The sequence below is a fragment of the Sebastes umbrosus genome, chromosome 2, assembly GCF_015220745.1.
Source record: "Sebastes umbrosus isolate fSebUmb1 chromosome 2, fSebUmb1.pri, whole genome shotgun sequence".
NCBI lineage: Eukaryota > Metazoa > Chordata > Actinopteri > Perciformes > Sebastidae > Sebastes > Sebastes umbrosus.
Window position 1 is genome coordinate 38,250,335 of NC_051270.1, and position 17,735 is coordinate 38,268,069.

At 39.7% G+C, this 17,735-nt stretch overlaps 1 protein-coding gene across 1 annotated transcript; it reads left to right on the forward strand.

The window, feature by feature from the left end:
* The first annotated feature begins 5,385 nt into the window (after window positions 1-5,385).
* LOC119478683 (scavenger receptor cysteine-rich type 1 protein M130-like) lies at window positions 5,386-7,275 on the forward strand. Its single transcript, XM_037753580.1, has 2 exons — window positions 5,386-5,675; window positions 6,979-7,275. The coding sequence occupies exons 1-2, from the start codon at window positions 5,558-5,560 to the stop codon at window positions 7,095-7,097; spliced, it is 237 nt and encodes a 78-aa protein (XP_037609508.1). The 5' UTR covers window positions 5,386-5,557; the 3' UTR covers window positions 7,098-7,275.
* Window positions 7,276-17,735: the final 10,460 nt, after the last annotated feature.

Sequence of the window (17,735 nt, forward strand, 5' to 3'; positions counted from 1 at the left end):
ATTAAATGAATAAAGTGTAAAATAGCCAATATGTCTTGTTTGTTCCTTGTTACTGACAGAGAGTTCAATCATCCAATCCACCAAACAACTCAAAACAAGAGTCAACACCAACAGGAGAATACACTGTTTACCATTGGCAGAGCATTTTGGCAAATTTTTCTTGGGCGCTACCCACATAATCAGCTGTGCTGCTCATCCCACGAATGCATGATCCTTACAAGTTGGACATCATTGTGAAGGTAAATAAACAGGCTTTCCAACCATGTAAAATACAATGCCAATTAGCATTGTAACAAACAGAGAAACAATCCACCAAACACAAGTTTCAGACTTTTTTTCTGAGTTTAAATCCACATATATAGGCCTGTCTGTTGTAGTGTTTGTATACCTATAAGTTATGATTACAAGGTTGATCTATGTTGTGTAATTGGAATTCATTTTAATTCAATTGATCAGGTATTATTCAGTCGTTTATATCATATCGGTGTTTGGTACCATTCTGCAGTGGATGTAGTCCAGATGTCAAATAGGGAAGAATTAATTAGGTGACACAAATTAGTAGAAAGATATTTAAATACAGAATCTAAACTTTAAGTTCAGTGAGAAAAACGGGTGAGAAAGACCCCGACCTGGGACACTAGGGACTGCCCGCCTATCCTGTGGACCGGAGGCCCAATGCCTCACGACATGCCTCTTCAACAAGTTCCAACTACGGCTAAAAGAACTCTGAATACTGCATGCCAGATCATCTCTCTCACTACTGCTCTGGCTTTGATTGCTGCTCTGAAAAGAGACTTTAACAAGGAAAGACTTTAAATAGAGGACATTTTGAACAGGCAATGATGCCAGGATGGCTACAAGCTACAAGAAGGGGGTTTGAAGAATAGCACATAGACCCGCTACACCAGAGAGAGAGATGGAGATGGGAAAAAAAGATTCATCCCGAGTCGCACTGAGGGAACGTGTGTCAGCCGACCGTATCCAAAGGTGCCCTAGGACGCCAAAGACAGCCACTGACGGAGAGCAACGAGTCACGCCGAGTTCGGCCCGGGGGATCCAACAGATCCAAAGGCTGAGGTCCAGACAGAACCTATTACCACTTCTGGTAACCAGCACAACCTCCTATCTGCACATCACAAAACATTGGAAGGTGATGTTAATACATTTTCAGATTTGAAAGAGTTTGATGATTAGGCCACTAAACAAATTGAGTCAATTAATAAATAAGGTTTGTTTAAGAAATTGATAGTTGGTATATTAGATGCAACAATGATTACGAAATCCATCAATAAGCTCTAAACCTAAATTAGATCACCAATAACATTTAGAATGAATATGAAACTGCTTCACAATCTCCCCTGGTGCTTCTTTAACTCTCAACTGCTGAACGGTGCATTAATACCTAAACTAAATTTAATAAATAGGCAAACGTCAAATTCAATCAGAGAGATATCAGTCACTGAATTGACCTGGTCACACTTAATTTGTTTCTATCAATAAATGTTCATCTTTGTATTCACTGTATTCCTTCAATTATCCTTTATTCATTCTATTCTTTTTTTTCCTTTTGTTTGATCATTTATTCAGTTATTCTGTCAGTAGTTTAGTCATGTAGTTAGTCAAATAAACATTTCATTTTATAAAGAACTTGGTTACTTGATTTGTGTGTGTATATAAAACAACTCAAATCACTGTTCCCTATGCCCAAGAATTCCGTAGCAACCCTGAGATTAGAGACTCAATTGATTAATATCAGATTTTGAAGTATTCCTTGTTTTTACTAAATTGTGTGTCACCTGGTAGAATTCTGATATTAAAACTAATTGTGTGTGATATCTGAAGCTGAGTGTCATCACTCTCCTTCACATTTTACAACAGTTCATGGTTTTGTGATTTATAATTTGGTGATATTAAATATAGATATTTTGATATTAATTAATGATTGATTATTAATCTGCTCCATACAATATTGCTACAACAACATCACTGACAGCGTTCGTTTTTAAACCTGACCTCTAACCGCTCATGGTGTTGCTCAACACATGAAATCAGATAAACATCGCTCTGATAAACATCACTCAGCACATCTTCGTGTAAAGTATTACCATTAAGTATTAATATTATGTTTTATTTGAATATACATATTTCACCAAATACATGCCTCAAAATAAGATATCTCATGTCCTGAGAGAATTCATCCCAAACTACACTGAAAATTGAATAGTTATAAAAAAACAAAAGCAGAAATGTCTCAGAGGGCGGGACTTGACTCTTGGTCTGATAAAGAGACTAATCATTGCAGAGACAGCAGATGAAGAAGACACCGTGACAGGCACATTGAGTGGACATGGATCACAGAGTGCTGATTGTGTTTCTGTTGCTCTGGAGCTCAGGTAGGATTCTGGTTTAATGATGGACGTTTGAAACTCTTAATAAGTGAGGCAGAGAGCTGAGAGGAGCTGTGTGCTTTCAGGATGTTTCTATACTTGGTTAGAGACAGAGACCTAATAGCATGTGTTCACTCAGGTCTGAAACTCACGTCGTCTCTGATCCAGCGTGCTGGGTGTGGTGGTACTGATGTCTTTGAGTGGGTCAGGATGCACAGACCAACGGTCCCTATAATATTAATATTACAGGAGAAACATAATTTATTATAATCAGATCTAGAATCAGAACAGAATGTATGTTACATATAATGTGATCAATTAAAACTAAGATCAATATTTATTAAATCACAAGGTATAAATACAATACAGATGACAGAAACATCAGTTAACAGGATTTAAAAATATATATATATTATAATTATTATAATTATTAATAATAATAAATAATATATTACATATAATTATGTAAAATAGGCGGTTAAATTGACCATAAAATCAATAAACTCTACTATTTATATTCTCAGTCCTGTATGGATATTATTTGATATAATAGGAATATTGGGCTTGAAATGATAAATCTGAATGAGCCACACACGGCACAGCGTTGCGGAGGGGGGTGAGAACGAGGGTGCTGTAATTTATCAATACAATGTTCACCTACTTTTTGTAAAATAATCAGTGAACCGTTCGTCATACTTTTTTTTTTTTATTTGTGAACAAATATAATTAATGAAACATTATTTAAAAGTTTTCTGAATCTGCTCTTTTGATTCACAGAATATGATTTTACAGGGCAAATATTTCCAGAAGAATTAAATGTTCAGACGAAGGCTGTGAAATGTGTAAATAATAAAATAATAATTTAACTAGAACAAATTTTCTCTTTAAGCTATTTGGGCATTTAATTGTATAGTTTTAGGTCAAAAGCCTTCATTATTTTTCTTTATTCTTAATCTCCATCAACAGAAAACATTCTGGACTTCACTAATGTCTAAACCATGGCTACATCCCTGTATGGAATAATTATGGCTCGGTTAGACATTGTTTTCACTCACTGTCAGCTTACCTATGACCTTAATCATAACTGAATGCCATCACAATGTCACTGTGCTGTGTGGACATATTTTTGTACCCAGAACTTTGGTATAAACACAGACACACACAAACAATAGCCTGGTATCGTCCCCTGGTGGCTACAGCTAGAAATACAAGGTGGCCAAATGTCGGTTTACTTGCTGTTAACAATGTAAAAGCCCACAACAATTACATAATGATCCATTATCGTTGTTAACAACAACATATTTCACTATTTGTTGCAGTATTAGTACTATTTTACTTTGAAATTCTTAAATTCAATAAACAATCAAACTGTAAAGAATTTATTTTCTAAAGTTCCTGACTGCAGCTTTTAAAGAGTAACATTAAGAAGTAATCCACTCTAAATGATTCTCCAATTGAAGCGATTTGGGACAAAATCCACAAAGCTCCAATGCAACCTGAGCTGATCCTGATAGGGCCCTGCAGGGAAGACCAACAAACACAACATTTGGCCCCCGATTCAAGAAATACAGTATTATGAATTGAATTAGTTGGTCAGATTGAAGTTTGAACCATGGTTTTGTGAGCACTAGATCTGTTTGATGGCCTGTTTGTATGATAACGTAGTAGAAGCCTGACCTGTCCAGAGCAGGACAACTCATTATCACCCTTTGCATTATTTCTTTTAGGATTTTCCCCAGGTCTCCAGACAGAAGACATGATACTTTTCAAAGGTAAACGGAATAAAAATATACAAAAGAAAAATTACATAAGAGTTTATTTTACTAATTACTCTCTTACCTGTTTTCAGAGTTTGATGATATCCGGTTGGTGGAAGGATCCAGCCGCTGTTCTGGTGTAATAGAGGTGAAGCACAGGGATTTTGGGCAGAAATGTACGACCCTGACTGGGACCTGAAAGTTATCAGACAGAGTTTGTAGACATCTGGACTGTGGCTCTGTGGTTCGGACTTCTTCAACAACACATACACGTACACGTACACGTACACGTACACGTATACCTTCACGTACACGTCACCACTTTGAACCTTACTTTCCATCGCCTCTCGGTCCTTTAGAAAAAAGGTCCTTATCATCTATCATTTTGAAGATCATCTGCTCAGGTAAGAACTCAGTAGCCACAACACAAAAACACAAATCCAAAGAAAGCTCATCAGTGGGCTTGTCTGCTGGAGGCTCATGGCTTCAAACCTTCCATACTAATATTCCTCTTACAGCAGCCACCAGTAGGGGACTGTCAGCTGACTGGCCCTCTTCCACTAGTAGAGCTGGGTGGACACGATGACTCTTACAAATGGTGCACACATTTGGACAGTCTCTCAGTCCTGAAGGCATTCTAGTGTTGCATCTGTGTTGGTGCACACAAAATAGTCAGAACAGAACAGTTAAAGTTGACACAGAACAGGTGTCAATGGGCAAGAGGGCAAAGTCTCAAAAACTGGGAAAGGAAATGTAAAATGTAGGAAAAGGAACAGTGCTCAGAAACATGTACTGACAAACAAGGACTGAATGATACTTAATGAACCTCTCATAATCTCAACAAAAACTAGACTCACCAAATGGGCATACACAGTAGGACTACTTCATTGAATTGTAATGTGTCAGTGTATTCTTTGCTATGCCCTATCCAACAAGCAAGGAATCTCTGTCTGTCTGTGTTATTTGTATATCTCGAGAACAACTCATCTGATCTACTTCACACTTGACCGTGACTTAGGTGTGTAACGCAACTATGTCATGGCAGGTGTTTTACTCAGGACCCAAAGAAGCTCAGTGTCGAGTGTGAAGTTTGGATGAGTGGTTCTCGAGAAAGCTGCAAGCAGCAACACCACAGGCCGAGGCTCTGCACTAGTACTTCAAATTCAAACTTTGTTTCTGCATGTTTTTCTGTGTCTTTCTCTCTCTTCTTCTTCAGACTCTGTCAGGCTGGTGAATGGGACTAGTCTGTGTTCAGGCAGACTGGAGGTGAAGTCTCACCAGTCCAGCCAGTCGTGGTCCTCAGTGTGTGAAGATGACTTTGACCTGCAGGATGCAGAGGTGGTCTGTAGGGAGCTTGGTTGTGGGGCTCCTTCAGTCCTCCAGGGGGCGCTCTATGGAGACGTGGAGGCTCCAATGTGGAACAATGAGTTCCAGTGTGGAGGAAATGAGTCTGCTCTCCTGGACTGTGAAAGCTCAGACTCAGATAGAAACACCTGCTCTTCTGGCAAAGCTGTTGGACTCACCTGCTCAGGTAGAAGAGGAGCTGTAACTTTGATTTGATTTGAGTTTCTATTTAATAAATGTGACTTCATCTGTTTTCACCAATTACTCCTGTCTGCTCAGAGCGCCATCATGTCCGGCTGGTGGGAAGATCCAGTCGCTGTGCTGGTGAACTGGAGATGAAACAACAGGGAGTGTGGAGACCAGTGGTTGACCAAATGTCTGACTGGACTCTAAAGACAGCAGATGAAGTGTGTAGAAAACTGGACTGTGGCTCTGCTGTTTCAACAGGGCGGAGAAAGAGTGACTTTGACAAACGTATATGGCGGATCAGATCAACTTGTCTTCAGTCCAAGTCTGCAGTTAGGGAGTGTATATACACAAAGTTTTCCACTTCCCGTTCCAGCTTGGAGATCAAGTGCTCAGGTAACACCATCAAATCCATCAGCTATAACTGTAATCTCTACAGTCTTTACACAGTTACATTTACATTTCACAGACGTTTTTGTCCAAAGCAACGTACAAAGAAGGTATCATCCAAGCATCAGTAGATCAAGGAGAAGTCATCAAGAAGAAGTGCTCAGTCTTACTTTCGACCTTACACAGGTGTCATGTTGTTGTAGCAGCAAGGTATAAGTGCATGAGAAATGAAAAGGCAGCTTTGAGTTAGATATCTTATTCAGCCACCAAGGGAGAACACAGCAGAACAGTCTGGATTGAGATGTTCTGCCTCGCAGTGCCGGTGGGACTAGTTGTTGTTCACTAGCTGATTGTAGAAAATGCGAAGGTCAAGGTCAAGAATAAGAGAGTTCAAGTTTTAATTATCTCTGCCGCTGTCTTTCTTCAGAATCTGTCAGGCTGGTGAATGGGAAGAGTCTGTGTTCAGGCAGACTGGAGGTGAAGTCTCACCAGTCCAACCAGTTGTGGTCCTCAGTGTGTGAAGATGACTTTGACCTGCAGGATGCTGAGGTGGTCTGTAGGGAGCTCGGCTGTGGGGCTCCTTCAGTCCTCCAGGGGGTGCTCTATGGAGAAGTGGAGGATCCAGTGTGGACCAAAGAGTTCCAGTGTGGAGGAAATGAGTCTGCTCTCCTGGACTGTAGAAGCTCAGACTCAGATAGAAACACCTGCTCACCTGGCAAAAGCTGTTGGACTCACCTGCTCAGGTAGAAGAGGAGCTGTAACTTTGATTTGATTTGAGTTTCTATTTAATAATGTGACTTCATCGTTTTCACCAATTACGCCTGTCTGCTTTTTCCACTGCAGTTTCAGCTTTTATTTTATTAATGCAAACTGATTTCATGGATTTTAATAATTATTCTCCTGTCTCTGTTCAGAGCCTGATGATGTCAGGTTGTTAGGAGGATCCAGTCGCTGTGATGGTACGCTAGAGATGAAACAACATGGAGAGTGGAGACCAGTGGTTGACCGTGTCTTTAATTGGAACCGAAGGTAGCAGCTGCAGTGTGTAATCGGCTGGATTGTGGTTCTGCTGTTTCAACAAACATGAGCGACATTTTCTTCAGAGAAGCCTTTGTGGTGGATCGGCATTCTTGTGTTGAGTCCTATTGATGCTACGGGAGTGTTTAGAGCTACGGGAGTGTTTAGAGCCAAGTTACTTTGGAAGCTCCGACAGCCTGGAGGTGATCTGCTCAGGTAACCGTGAAAAGTGACAGTCACACCCTTAACTCCTCCATATTAAATATGAATCCAAGAGTCTTCCATTTCCAATGGCTCCTGCTAATAAACAAATCCTGTCATCTTACTGGGCTCAGTTTTCATCACTTTGACAAAACAAATAAAGATGATTCATGTTTCATCTTCCACTGTGTTACAGATTTTCCTGGGCTCAGCCAAACATCTCCTTCGCTACGCACATTGACGGGGTTTCTGAGGCCAATCAGCAGGGGATTCAGGTGCTCATGGGCTCCAACTTCACCATCAGCTGCTCCATCCTGCCACAGTACCCAGGAGGCTCCTTCCAGCTTGTTCTGACCACCTCAGCTACATCACAGAACCACACCCTGCCAGCTGTCAATCACTCTGCCACTTCCTGTTCTCTGCTGCAGACGCCACCCACCGAGGGAGTACCGCTGTGTTTTCACCTCTATGTTTTCTCCCAGAACTTCTCATCTGAGAGCAGCCGCTCCATCTCACTGTCTCAGGTAACTTATAGACAATCTGAGTCAAACACAAATGACACCGACTTCTCCTCAACATGCAGCTTTACAGGACTAGTTTGTTTAATTCAGATAAAAGTTGTGCAGATATGTGTGACAAAATCATCTCGTATCCACTTACAAACTTTGTCTCTTTCTGTGATACTATAGTCCGACTGCTATCAGCCGAATTTGTACCCGTATTCCTGTATACTGGAAGACTTGTGCACAAATGCTATTCATGTTAAAGGCTTAAACCTGACAGCATTTAACAAATATGGATATTATATTGTTCTGCATGTACCAATAGTGTGTAAAATGAACATTAGTATAAGAGCTTGCAATGCTTTATTTAGCCCCTTTTATCCTCCCAAAACATTGTATTCAGTTTCACTATTCTGTGTTTCTCAGTGCAAAATGCATAAAATGAACTCTCTTAATTGATTAAATAAGTTGCCTTTCTTTTACGAGCCAATCGTTATCGTCATTACAATAAAATGAAGAGCAAAACATTCCGAAATACAAATCCTCAGAAACTTTTCAAACTTTATGACACTCTTCATCTTCATCACTTCCTATGTAAAGCAATATTTAGACGTGGCATGAATGCAAACAAAGCTAATAAAAAGACACAGATGAACACAAGAGTGTCTGCAGCAAATGCCAGTCAGGAAACGTTTAAGTTAACAGATTGTGACCACAAACAGACTGAAAAAAGCAGATATTTCATATATTGTATATATTTTCATATTGAACACTAAATTAAAGTAGATGCATTTCAGATTGTCACAAAATAACAATTGAAGATATTTTTTAATGGCATCTGTGTGTGTTTATTGAACTAAAATGTCCATTTAACTCCTGACAGTTATTTTGGTGTTAATAATCTGTTTAATAAAAACAGAATAAATATTGAGCATTACTTTTATTTAATGGTTTAAAGGGACTTAAGGCAGCTTTACCTTCAATTAAAATGATCTGATGTGATGTTTTTAAATCTGTTTCAGCCTCTCTAACAGAGTTGATCATCAGACTTGTTGTCCTCCTGCTGGGTATGATGATACTCATCACTGCCCTCTGCATCAGCTCTAAGGTACTGCACATCTTTATTCAGAGGAGGGTTGGGTTCAATTGAGAATTTAGCAGGATATATTTAGTTAGAAGAGACCAGTCATTTTAGCAATAACAACCCATGTTTGCTGTCATGTCCTTCCAGGCCAGCAGAAGCCAGAAGCCTGGACGAGAGAAGAACACTGAGATTAAGGATTAAGTTCTTGGTGGTTCCAGTTCTGGAGGCCCGATAGGTGAAGAGGCCGGACCCCAGAACATTTTAGCTAGATGTTGAAAAAGTGTAAATGTTTAATGTAATGTCTACACCTCCCATGTGTAACTTCTAGAGTTTTGCACAAACCCGAAACAAGACCCAAACCCGACCCAGACCCACTTGGTACTGCTGAATTTTGGGCCTGAACCCAATCCCAGACAGAGGCTGCATTTAAATGTTTTCTTCTTCAAAGACAAATTTGCTTTGTGGTACACCACAAATATATATTATTTTAATAAATGTTTTATAATATGTTGTTCCTATATTTTAACTTTCACTATTTTATATCTTAGATTTTCATTGTTTTATCTTGTGTGATTTTCTTTTTATACATATTTAATGAGTATTGTTGGAGGGCGCCTGAGATCTAGGATTTTTCATTGCTGTTGGGACTAGCCACTCAAAATGGCATCTGTGCCATAGAACTCAGTTTCCCAGAATCCTTGAGCCCTGAACTCAGCCCATGGACTCAACACAAGTACACAGCTAAGCACAGGACTGTTTCACTTTGCCATTGTACATGTATTGATGTATTAATGTATTCGCTGAGCTTTGTTGTTGTGATATCATCTTAGTCAGGATTTCGGGTAGCTGGTTCCAGCACAGTTGATTGAATTAGTTATGCTTCACCCAAACACAGAGTCTCACATGTACACCGACCGCCTCTATAACCCAGCGCATTATCCTACACACATTATAATCATGCATACTCTAAATTGGCCTTAAACAGAGCTAGCTTCAAAGTTCACGCTCACATGTTGCTTTGTTCTGATCTGATCTGAATTTGATATTCATTTTATTGATATAAATAATTAGCTTTAATATTAGCTAATAACCAGACCTGCTCCGACCTGCATCCCCAACATAATGGTGCCCCGTGTGGGGCGTATTATTGTTGGCAATTATTCATATTTGTGCAATATATTTATTTTCAGCAGACTTTTTGGTCGAAAGCAAACATTGTAGATTCCACTTCTAAACTAGCCAAAAGTGTTGATGTAGACGTCCAGCTGTACTTACAAACAAGTGTATTGTGGTGAGAATTGATTTATTCAAATGCAAACAAAGCAATTTGAGAGATTTGGGTCAGTTATTGATAACTATCACTTTAAACGTCATAGTGGTACTTTAAGAACTCTGTAGGACTTGTAAGAATTTTGGTTCAGCATCGAATACCATGTATTCAATGTAACCTAGTCAAACGGTCAGAATTTGCTGTTAATTCAATTGCTCCTTTAATTAATTAAGAAAAAAAAACTTAATAAGTTTGAACTCAGTAAGAGCCAGACATGCTACTATTAACTGATAAAAATAAATTCTTATTGCTGACGCACGCTTACACACTCTTTTTGCTTTGTTTAGTTTAGTTATTCAGTTAGATTAATATTGTGTGTTTCACCTTTATTAACTTGTAAATAAATGCTTGTGGCATATACACTCTGGCCTGTTTAATGTTGCATAAGAGTGGATACTGCCAACCTCTGCTATGATAAGGACTAAATCCTTCAACTTTTACTAGAAATTGATATGGGGATTTTTTTGGTTATAGTTATTAATCTAATTATTAATCAAAGTTCCCAATTGATAGTTTATTATACTTTATGAGACTATTTTATGACACTACATTAGCATTTTCTCTTTGTTACAAAAAGTGGTGTCCCGAGGGGATTTAATCTAAATTAAATCATATTATTCAATATAATTAATAATTATTTTGATAATTACTAATCATTTCCAATAGCTATATCAAATGCCTTTTTGAGCTACTGCACCAACATGATTGTGGTGCCCCGTTATTATTTATATATATATATAGCTAATTTTATCAATATTAATTTCATTGATTTTAATAATTATCTTTAATATTTGTGAATAACCAGACCTGCTCATACCTGCGTCCCCAACAATTGTGTAACCATATTTTGGAGAATACAAAGGGGTTTGGAACTTGTTGAAGATATGAATGAACAGTGGAGAAAAGGATGATGCTTCAGGAGCAGTTTGAGAAGTTTCTATATGATTTGATTTTAGGGTTTTTTTTACACTGTAAAAATGGTAACATGGATTTCATATCTATTGTGACTGAATGGACTGAAGTTAACTACAGCTGCCATGCACCATTAATTAAAAAATACTGAAGCTTTCAATTCAGGAGGTGAGCTGAGGTGTTTGATATTCAAAGGAGTTTTACTCCCGAGTCTTTTGAGCAGAGAAGATTATAATAAATCAATATGACATTGATAAATGTTGCTAAGGTCCTAAATATCTCTTGTTTCAAACACTTTCCTCTGTTTGTCAGAAAGTCTAAAGTATAGCAAATTAAAAGTCTACTAATATACTCTGGAGCCTGGACCTGATTTTAAAATGTATTCTAAAACCAGTGCAAATAATCTAAACCGCACTTTTAAATGGGGTTAAAGGTGCTAAATACGGGATTAGGAGCATTTCAATTGCCTCTCAACGGCTCTCAACATGGCGACGGCGAACAGCTAACATTGCTAACAACTCGGAAAGTGTTGACCGATAATAGTGTTTACCTGAGGGGAACCGGAGGGTGGGTGCTACGCTTCCATGACGATGCCGTCGGTGATGAGTGCTGTGTAGAGCGGAGGCTGTGAGCTAGCCAGTGGGGCACGCTCATATGCACGAACATGCACTAAAAGCACGCACGCACGGCCCGGCTATGTCAACAAAGTGAGGAGAAGCTCGGAATACAATGCACACAGAGGGAGAGTGACTTCATTCTCTGCTCAGGTAGACATTACTCCTCTATATCTTTACATAGACAACAGCTTTTTGCTGCTATATTAATGGACTCTAACTAATCCAGATGGCGCTCGTGCTTGTGTGACACTGCGGTGCTCTCCGAGTCAGGTTTCTTTTCCTAGTTCTCCTCCCACTGTTGTTAGTTACCTTGTGCCTTTTCTACTTTTTCTTTTCTTAAAGCTGACTCGGTGTAAACTACTCAGAATTCCAATGTACTTAGATGCAAATGTCAAAAAGAAAACTCTTGAATCTTGAATTAATACTGGATATCGTATTTAGCACTTTAAGTTATAATTTGAATATTTTCTCCTTCAGGCTTCCAAAATGGTAGAAACATGTCACACTTTTGCTGGAACACAGTCCAGTTCCAGTAAGTAAATGTTACTGCGGTACCTGACATTTAACTGACGTTAAAACATCACCAGGTTGCAAGATGCAAGATGCCAGTATATGATTAAACCCCGGCAACTTCCTGTTAGCATATCTACTGACATTGAGGTTAAGAGAGAAACCGCACAAAGCACGATAAAGAGATTACAGGCGAAGAGGAACAGCACATCTAACCAAAGAGCAGAGCTGATAAGTCTTAACTCTTAAGTTTCAAAAGGCTTCAGTTTGAGTTCAGGACGACCCTTCACACTCTGAAGATGAAGCTTGTTGAGGCTGATGTTCTTCACTTATTCAAAATCAACAGAAGTCTCTGCTACCCAGGCTCAATGATCAGATGATGTACTGTATTATATGTCTCAGATTGTTTTGGAGGTCAACCAATAAAGAATAAGGTCAAATGTGTTCTGGCCTCCATGCATGGTCAGTGGTTCAAGGAAATAATCTGTTTGACTGTTTTGAAGCTCTAATTACAGCGACTAGATCGTGATAGTTCAGCACAATTATTACATATTTATATATGTTTCCCATGATCACCATAGCAACCTACAGTAGCAATGAAGAAATAGTATTACTGCCATAGGAAGCATTATTTTCAAAATAGAAAGCCTGGAGTGCTTTTAAATACAGTATGTTTCTGATATGAATTTGTAAGGGGGGAAGTGATAATAATAATATTAATAATAATACATTGCAGTGAACTTTTAGGTGTTATCTGACATTTTGTCTGTGAACAGGTTATACCTTATGGCTCATATTTCAAATTTGAAGCAAGATTAAACGTATTTATTGCCTTTGTTTCAGGAAACTTTCTGCCAAATGCCATGTGTCTTCTTGAGTATTAATATTAAGTTTTATTTGAATTTACATATTTGACCAAATAGATCTGTTTTTCCAGTCAGGCATCCTCAGTGTTTATCAAGTTAACCAACTTCAGATCGCTGTATTTGTGTGCAGCTCTTTGAACAGGACCCTTCCCTCATATTTCCATGAACAGTATTCCTATAAATTCCACAATTATTGGACTCTAAATGACTCCACACTCAGACCTCCTATGTGTCGAACATCTCAGTCACAGTTTGGTTTAATTTACTGAGGTTCAGTGATATGGAGGGTAACCCTAACCCTAACCCTAACTCTGACCTTCGTATTATGCCTTTTATGGTCAATATTTTGGAGACAGTGTCCAGGACGAACCTCTCGCCTGCCTTCCTATTATATCAGCTATGGGATAGCAGTTCAGCGGATGAGGTCGGCGCGTGCTGCACGCATACGGAGATTTCGGAGGAGACAGGCGGCGATGAGAAATGCTTTTTTAACTCTACTCACCAACTGCTACTCGCGTTCGTCAATTAGGTGAGAAACAGCTCAGTTGTTGACCAAAATCTTCTCTTTGATTTACACAATGCCTTTGAAAAATGTGGATTAGCTACTTAACCGGTGACAGAAGTTGTGTTATTGTAATGACGGTGACAGCAGCACACACACACACCTATGCTCAGGTAACTTGGCGACGTGCAGCGTGGAAGAAGTAGCCTATTTAGATCATTTACCGAAGTAAAATAGCTTCTAATAGCCCACCACACTGTGAATACATTCCACCACAAGTAAAAGTCCTGCATTCAAACCTTAAAGGGACTGTTTGTAACTTCTTACACGTATAAATTATTGCGGGTCGGTGTCCCATGCACGCTCGCGTGTGGCTACGCTGTTCAGACAAGACTCCAACACAAACTACACGGAAGCACCAAACCTCTTGGTTGTATTTAGTGAAGCCCGTCTGTTAAACAGTGTTGGCCGCAGTCGGAGGACGCGGAGGAGACCGTAGCTTTGGTCTCCAGGACCAGAGTCTCTGCTGTACTCTGCTCCTCTGCCTGCTTGCCTTCACTCACTCACTGCAGAAGAGTTAGTTTAGCTCTGAGAATATCTAGTGGACGTTTGTGCAGAAATAACTGCTGCAGCTCCTCCAGACCAACAGAGGTTTCCCGTGTCTTGTGAAGTGACGGGGCTCCGCAGAGAGAAACGTTATCGTCTCCGACCAAAACTCCATAGTCTCCCCTGTTCCCTCCGGCCGCGGTCATGTGGCTGAAGCAGGAAAAGCCAACACTAGGATCAGCATTGATTCATGGAGAGACCTTCGTCTGGTCAGCTAACATTACTGCCAAGCAGCTGAAATATAGAGTGATATTTTAGCTGACGTGTGTCGCCTCAATGTTTTGAGCGATGCTCATTCATGTCTATGTAGAGCGAGCACAAGCGCGAGCCCGACGCTGACTTTTGTTGACTTAGCGGCCACAGGTGTTGCTGTTAACAAGCAATTTCTGATTCTTACAAACAGTCCCTTTAAATAAGAGAAGTTGATCTACAGGAAAATAAATATTTGAAAGCAATACAGAATGATAGAATGAGAGCTTTACTACATTATATTACATTATATTTTTATATGTCAAATTGACATCTGCCGCCTGAATTTTGTGTTTTGTGTTTTCTTTTTTACATAAATATAGACATTTCCACACGTTTCTTAAACTTTCTCTGTCTAAAATAAATATAAATATATTTCAATCACGCAGCTCTGGTTTTACCTCTTCAACTAAATGTCGGCCCATTCGGTCATTATTTAAACGTATTCAGATAACTATAAAGACGGTTTCATGTATAGTCATTTTTTTTCCACAGTTCTTTATTCTAAAAGAAGCAGGGTTGGCTGTGTTGGCCGCATCGTCTACTGTAACGTTAGATTCTGGAATTAGTGGCTAGCTAACCATATGCTACTGAGGTAATGGTAATTTAGCATATTCCCGCAATTAGGACCGGGGATATGTCGGCATAGCTAGCATATCATAGCATATCTACTCACCTGGTTGATGAAGCGCTTCCGCTATTTCTCGCCAACATTGTCCTTTTTGACTCTGTCATGGTACTCCCTCGACGAAACGTCAAATAGGCAGGGGTGCTGTTGCCACAACTCAACGAAACATTTCGTCAGTTTCGTTGTCCCACCTGACAGCAGCAACCTCAGCATCCCTCCTCCTTTTCGCCATGTTTATTACCGAGTGACCTCTGGAGAGAGCACCTGATTGGTCAACGCAAAGGAACACGTAGTTGGAGATGTCACACTAGGCGTGTCAAGACAAAAAAAATTCTGACATGCTAGACTTTTCCTCGGGGTGTCGTGGGACGTTCCAGACACTGCATAACAGGTCATCTAGCATGTCAAACTACACGGGTAAAGACGCCCGATTCCCGTTCATAATCGGCCACCACGCTGGTAAATCATCGGCCACGACAAAGTCGTCTCAAAATCGGGCTAGGTTTGTGTAGTCTGATCCTGGCATAACACATGACAATAGACAGACTTCAATCAACTTTCTTCATTTATTAGAACGTTTTCTTTTCATTATCTTTAATATCCTTTAATTTCCTCGTTTCCTCTCTCCTCTCATCTTTCTCGCCTCCTCTGCTCGCATCTCAGATGGGAGGGACTAAGACGCGAGGAGAGGAGGCAAAGGAAAGGAAACAAGGAGACACTTTAGCACAATGAAAAAGACCCACACACTTGGGGAGGTGAGTGTAATTGGGCGCAGGTTGGAACCAATAGGGGTGGGGTAAGTAATCACACGGGAGGAAAACACACACAATGGCAGGAAGTGAAGTTTCTGAAACTAGAGGAGAGGTAAGTAACACAAAGTAAAACAGGAAATAATAATAACTGAATATGGTAAACAATAAAACACATAACCCGAGGAGCAGGATGAGGCATTACAGTATTGTGTCATTTTACTGTGTTAGATGCACAGATGATAGTGCAGATAGCTGAAAGGGAGGAGAATGCCTGCGTGAAATACATGGCCAATGGCATGTACAATGTACATTGGCGTATACATCTGGTGAGACAGACTATGGCTGAAGTGTAAATGCTGAAAGCGGTTAAAATATTACATGATGAGTAAGTGCTAAAGGAATTTAAAATGTCAAATGGATTGTAAGAGCTGAAAGCAGTACAATTGTCGGTTAAAGCATCAGTAGGCGAGATTGGAGCAAATATGATTAAAAAAGTTATTTTTATAAAACGGTCACTATATCGTGACAGTAGTACATGAAACAGGAACCTGAAAAAAATCATGTTCCTCTGTGTCCTCCGGGGCTCCTAACGGCATCTGCAAGATTTCACAGACCGGAGGAAAAACAAGCATTAAGAGCTGATATGAGGTCTGCTGTCCATCTACCGTCTATGAGAGCCGGCTGTCAATCACTCGCAAACTCCGCCCAAATGGTCAAACTAGGCAGCGCTGATCAAATATGAATCAATATTATGTTACGTTAATGCCTATTTCTTTCCTCAAATGTTTTGTAAAATTAGAAAGTTTGTGACGCACATTGTGAAATCTGGAGAAGGAACGCCAAGTTTTGGTCACACAACCAGAGCACAGCCAATAGGAACGCTCTCTCAGTGTGTTACAACCCGGCTCTTAGGTTGCAACAAAAATGGGAGTGGAGATGAGGTAAATGCAAAAAGTATCAAAGTTTATTTACAAAACACTAAATTCATGAATAAATGTAAAGATCATTATCAGTAATCAGTGGTGTAGGAGTGCATGGATGCGTGTGTGTGAGAGCATATAGAAAAAGAGGAAGAATAGCCGCGCCGCGATGTCCACAAGGAATGGAGTGATGTGCGTGCATGGAGAGAGAGCGCGTTCTGAATGGCGAAGAGGGTTTTATAGTCAGCGCTACACCGGGCCCAGGTGTAGCTCATCAACCCATCATGTCCTCATGTCCCCCGCCTCAACCAGAGCCTGCAAGAAACAAAAGAGACCAGCGAGCCAACACACACCTAGTGGTGGGGAGGGTCGTCACAAGTGAAATGACCTGTGATTGGTTTAAAGTCTCCCGTCACGGGCTAGATTTTCTGAAGCCTGGAAACAGAGCCATGAGGAGGAAGCAGAAGTCTAGTTATCTCTCAGAACACTTGAATTACAATATGCTGAAAGGTTATTATGGAATTTTTGCCCAATGATGCCAAAAATATACTGCCTACTGAAGCTTTAGTGTAAAAATTGGCATGAAATGATGAGTCAGATGAGGAGTTGGTGCTTAAGCAATTGAACTGGTTCAACTGAGTTGATGTGTAAGTACAGAAAATAGCTGCTGAAATGTGTTAGATTGTGTCACTGATTATGAATAAAACGTTATATATATACACAGTATGTTTATATATATATATATATATATAAATGTTTATAATGGACCAAGCCAATCAATTGACATTTTGTAATAGTCAACATAACTTCCCAGTTGCCTCCTCTGTACCTTTAAGGTTTTTTTGTGGGAGAACCTGCTTTTGTACTTTATCAGGAACACAGTACAAACAATGTTATTAGATCCCTTGAGGGCAGGGAGAAAAAAAAAAGCTTTGTCAGTGTCTGTGTGTGTGTGTGTGTGTGTGTGTGTTTGT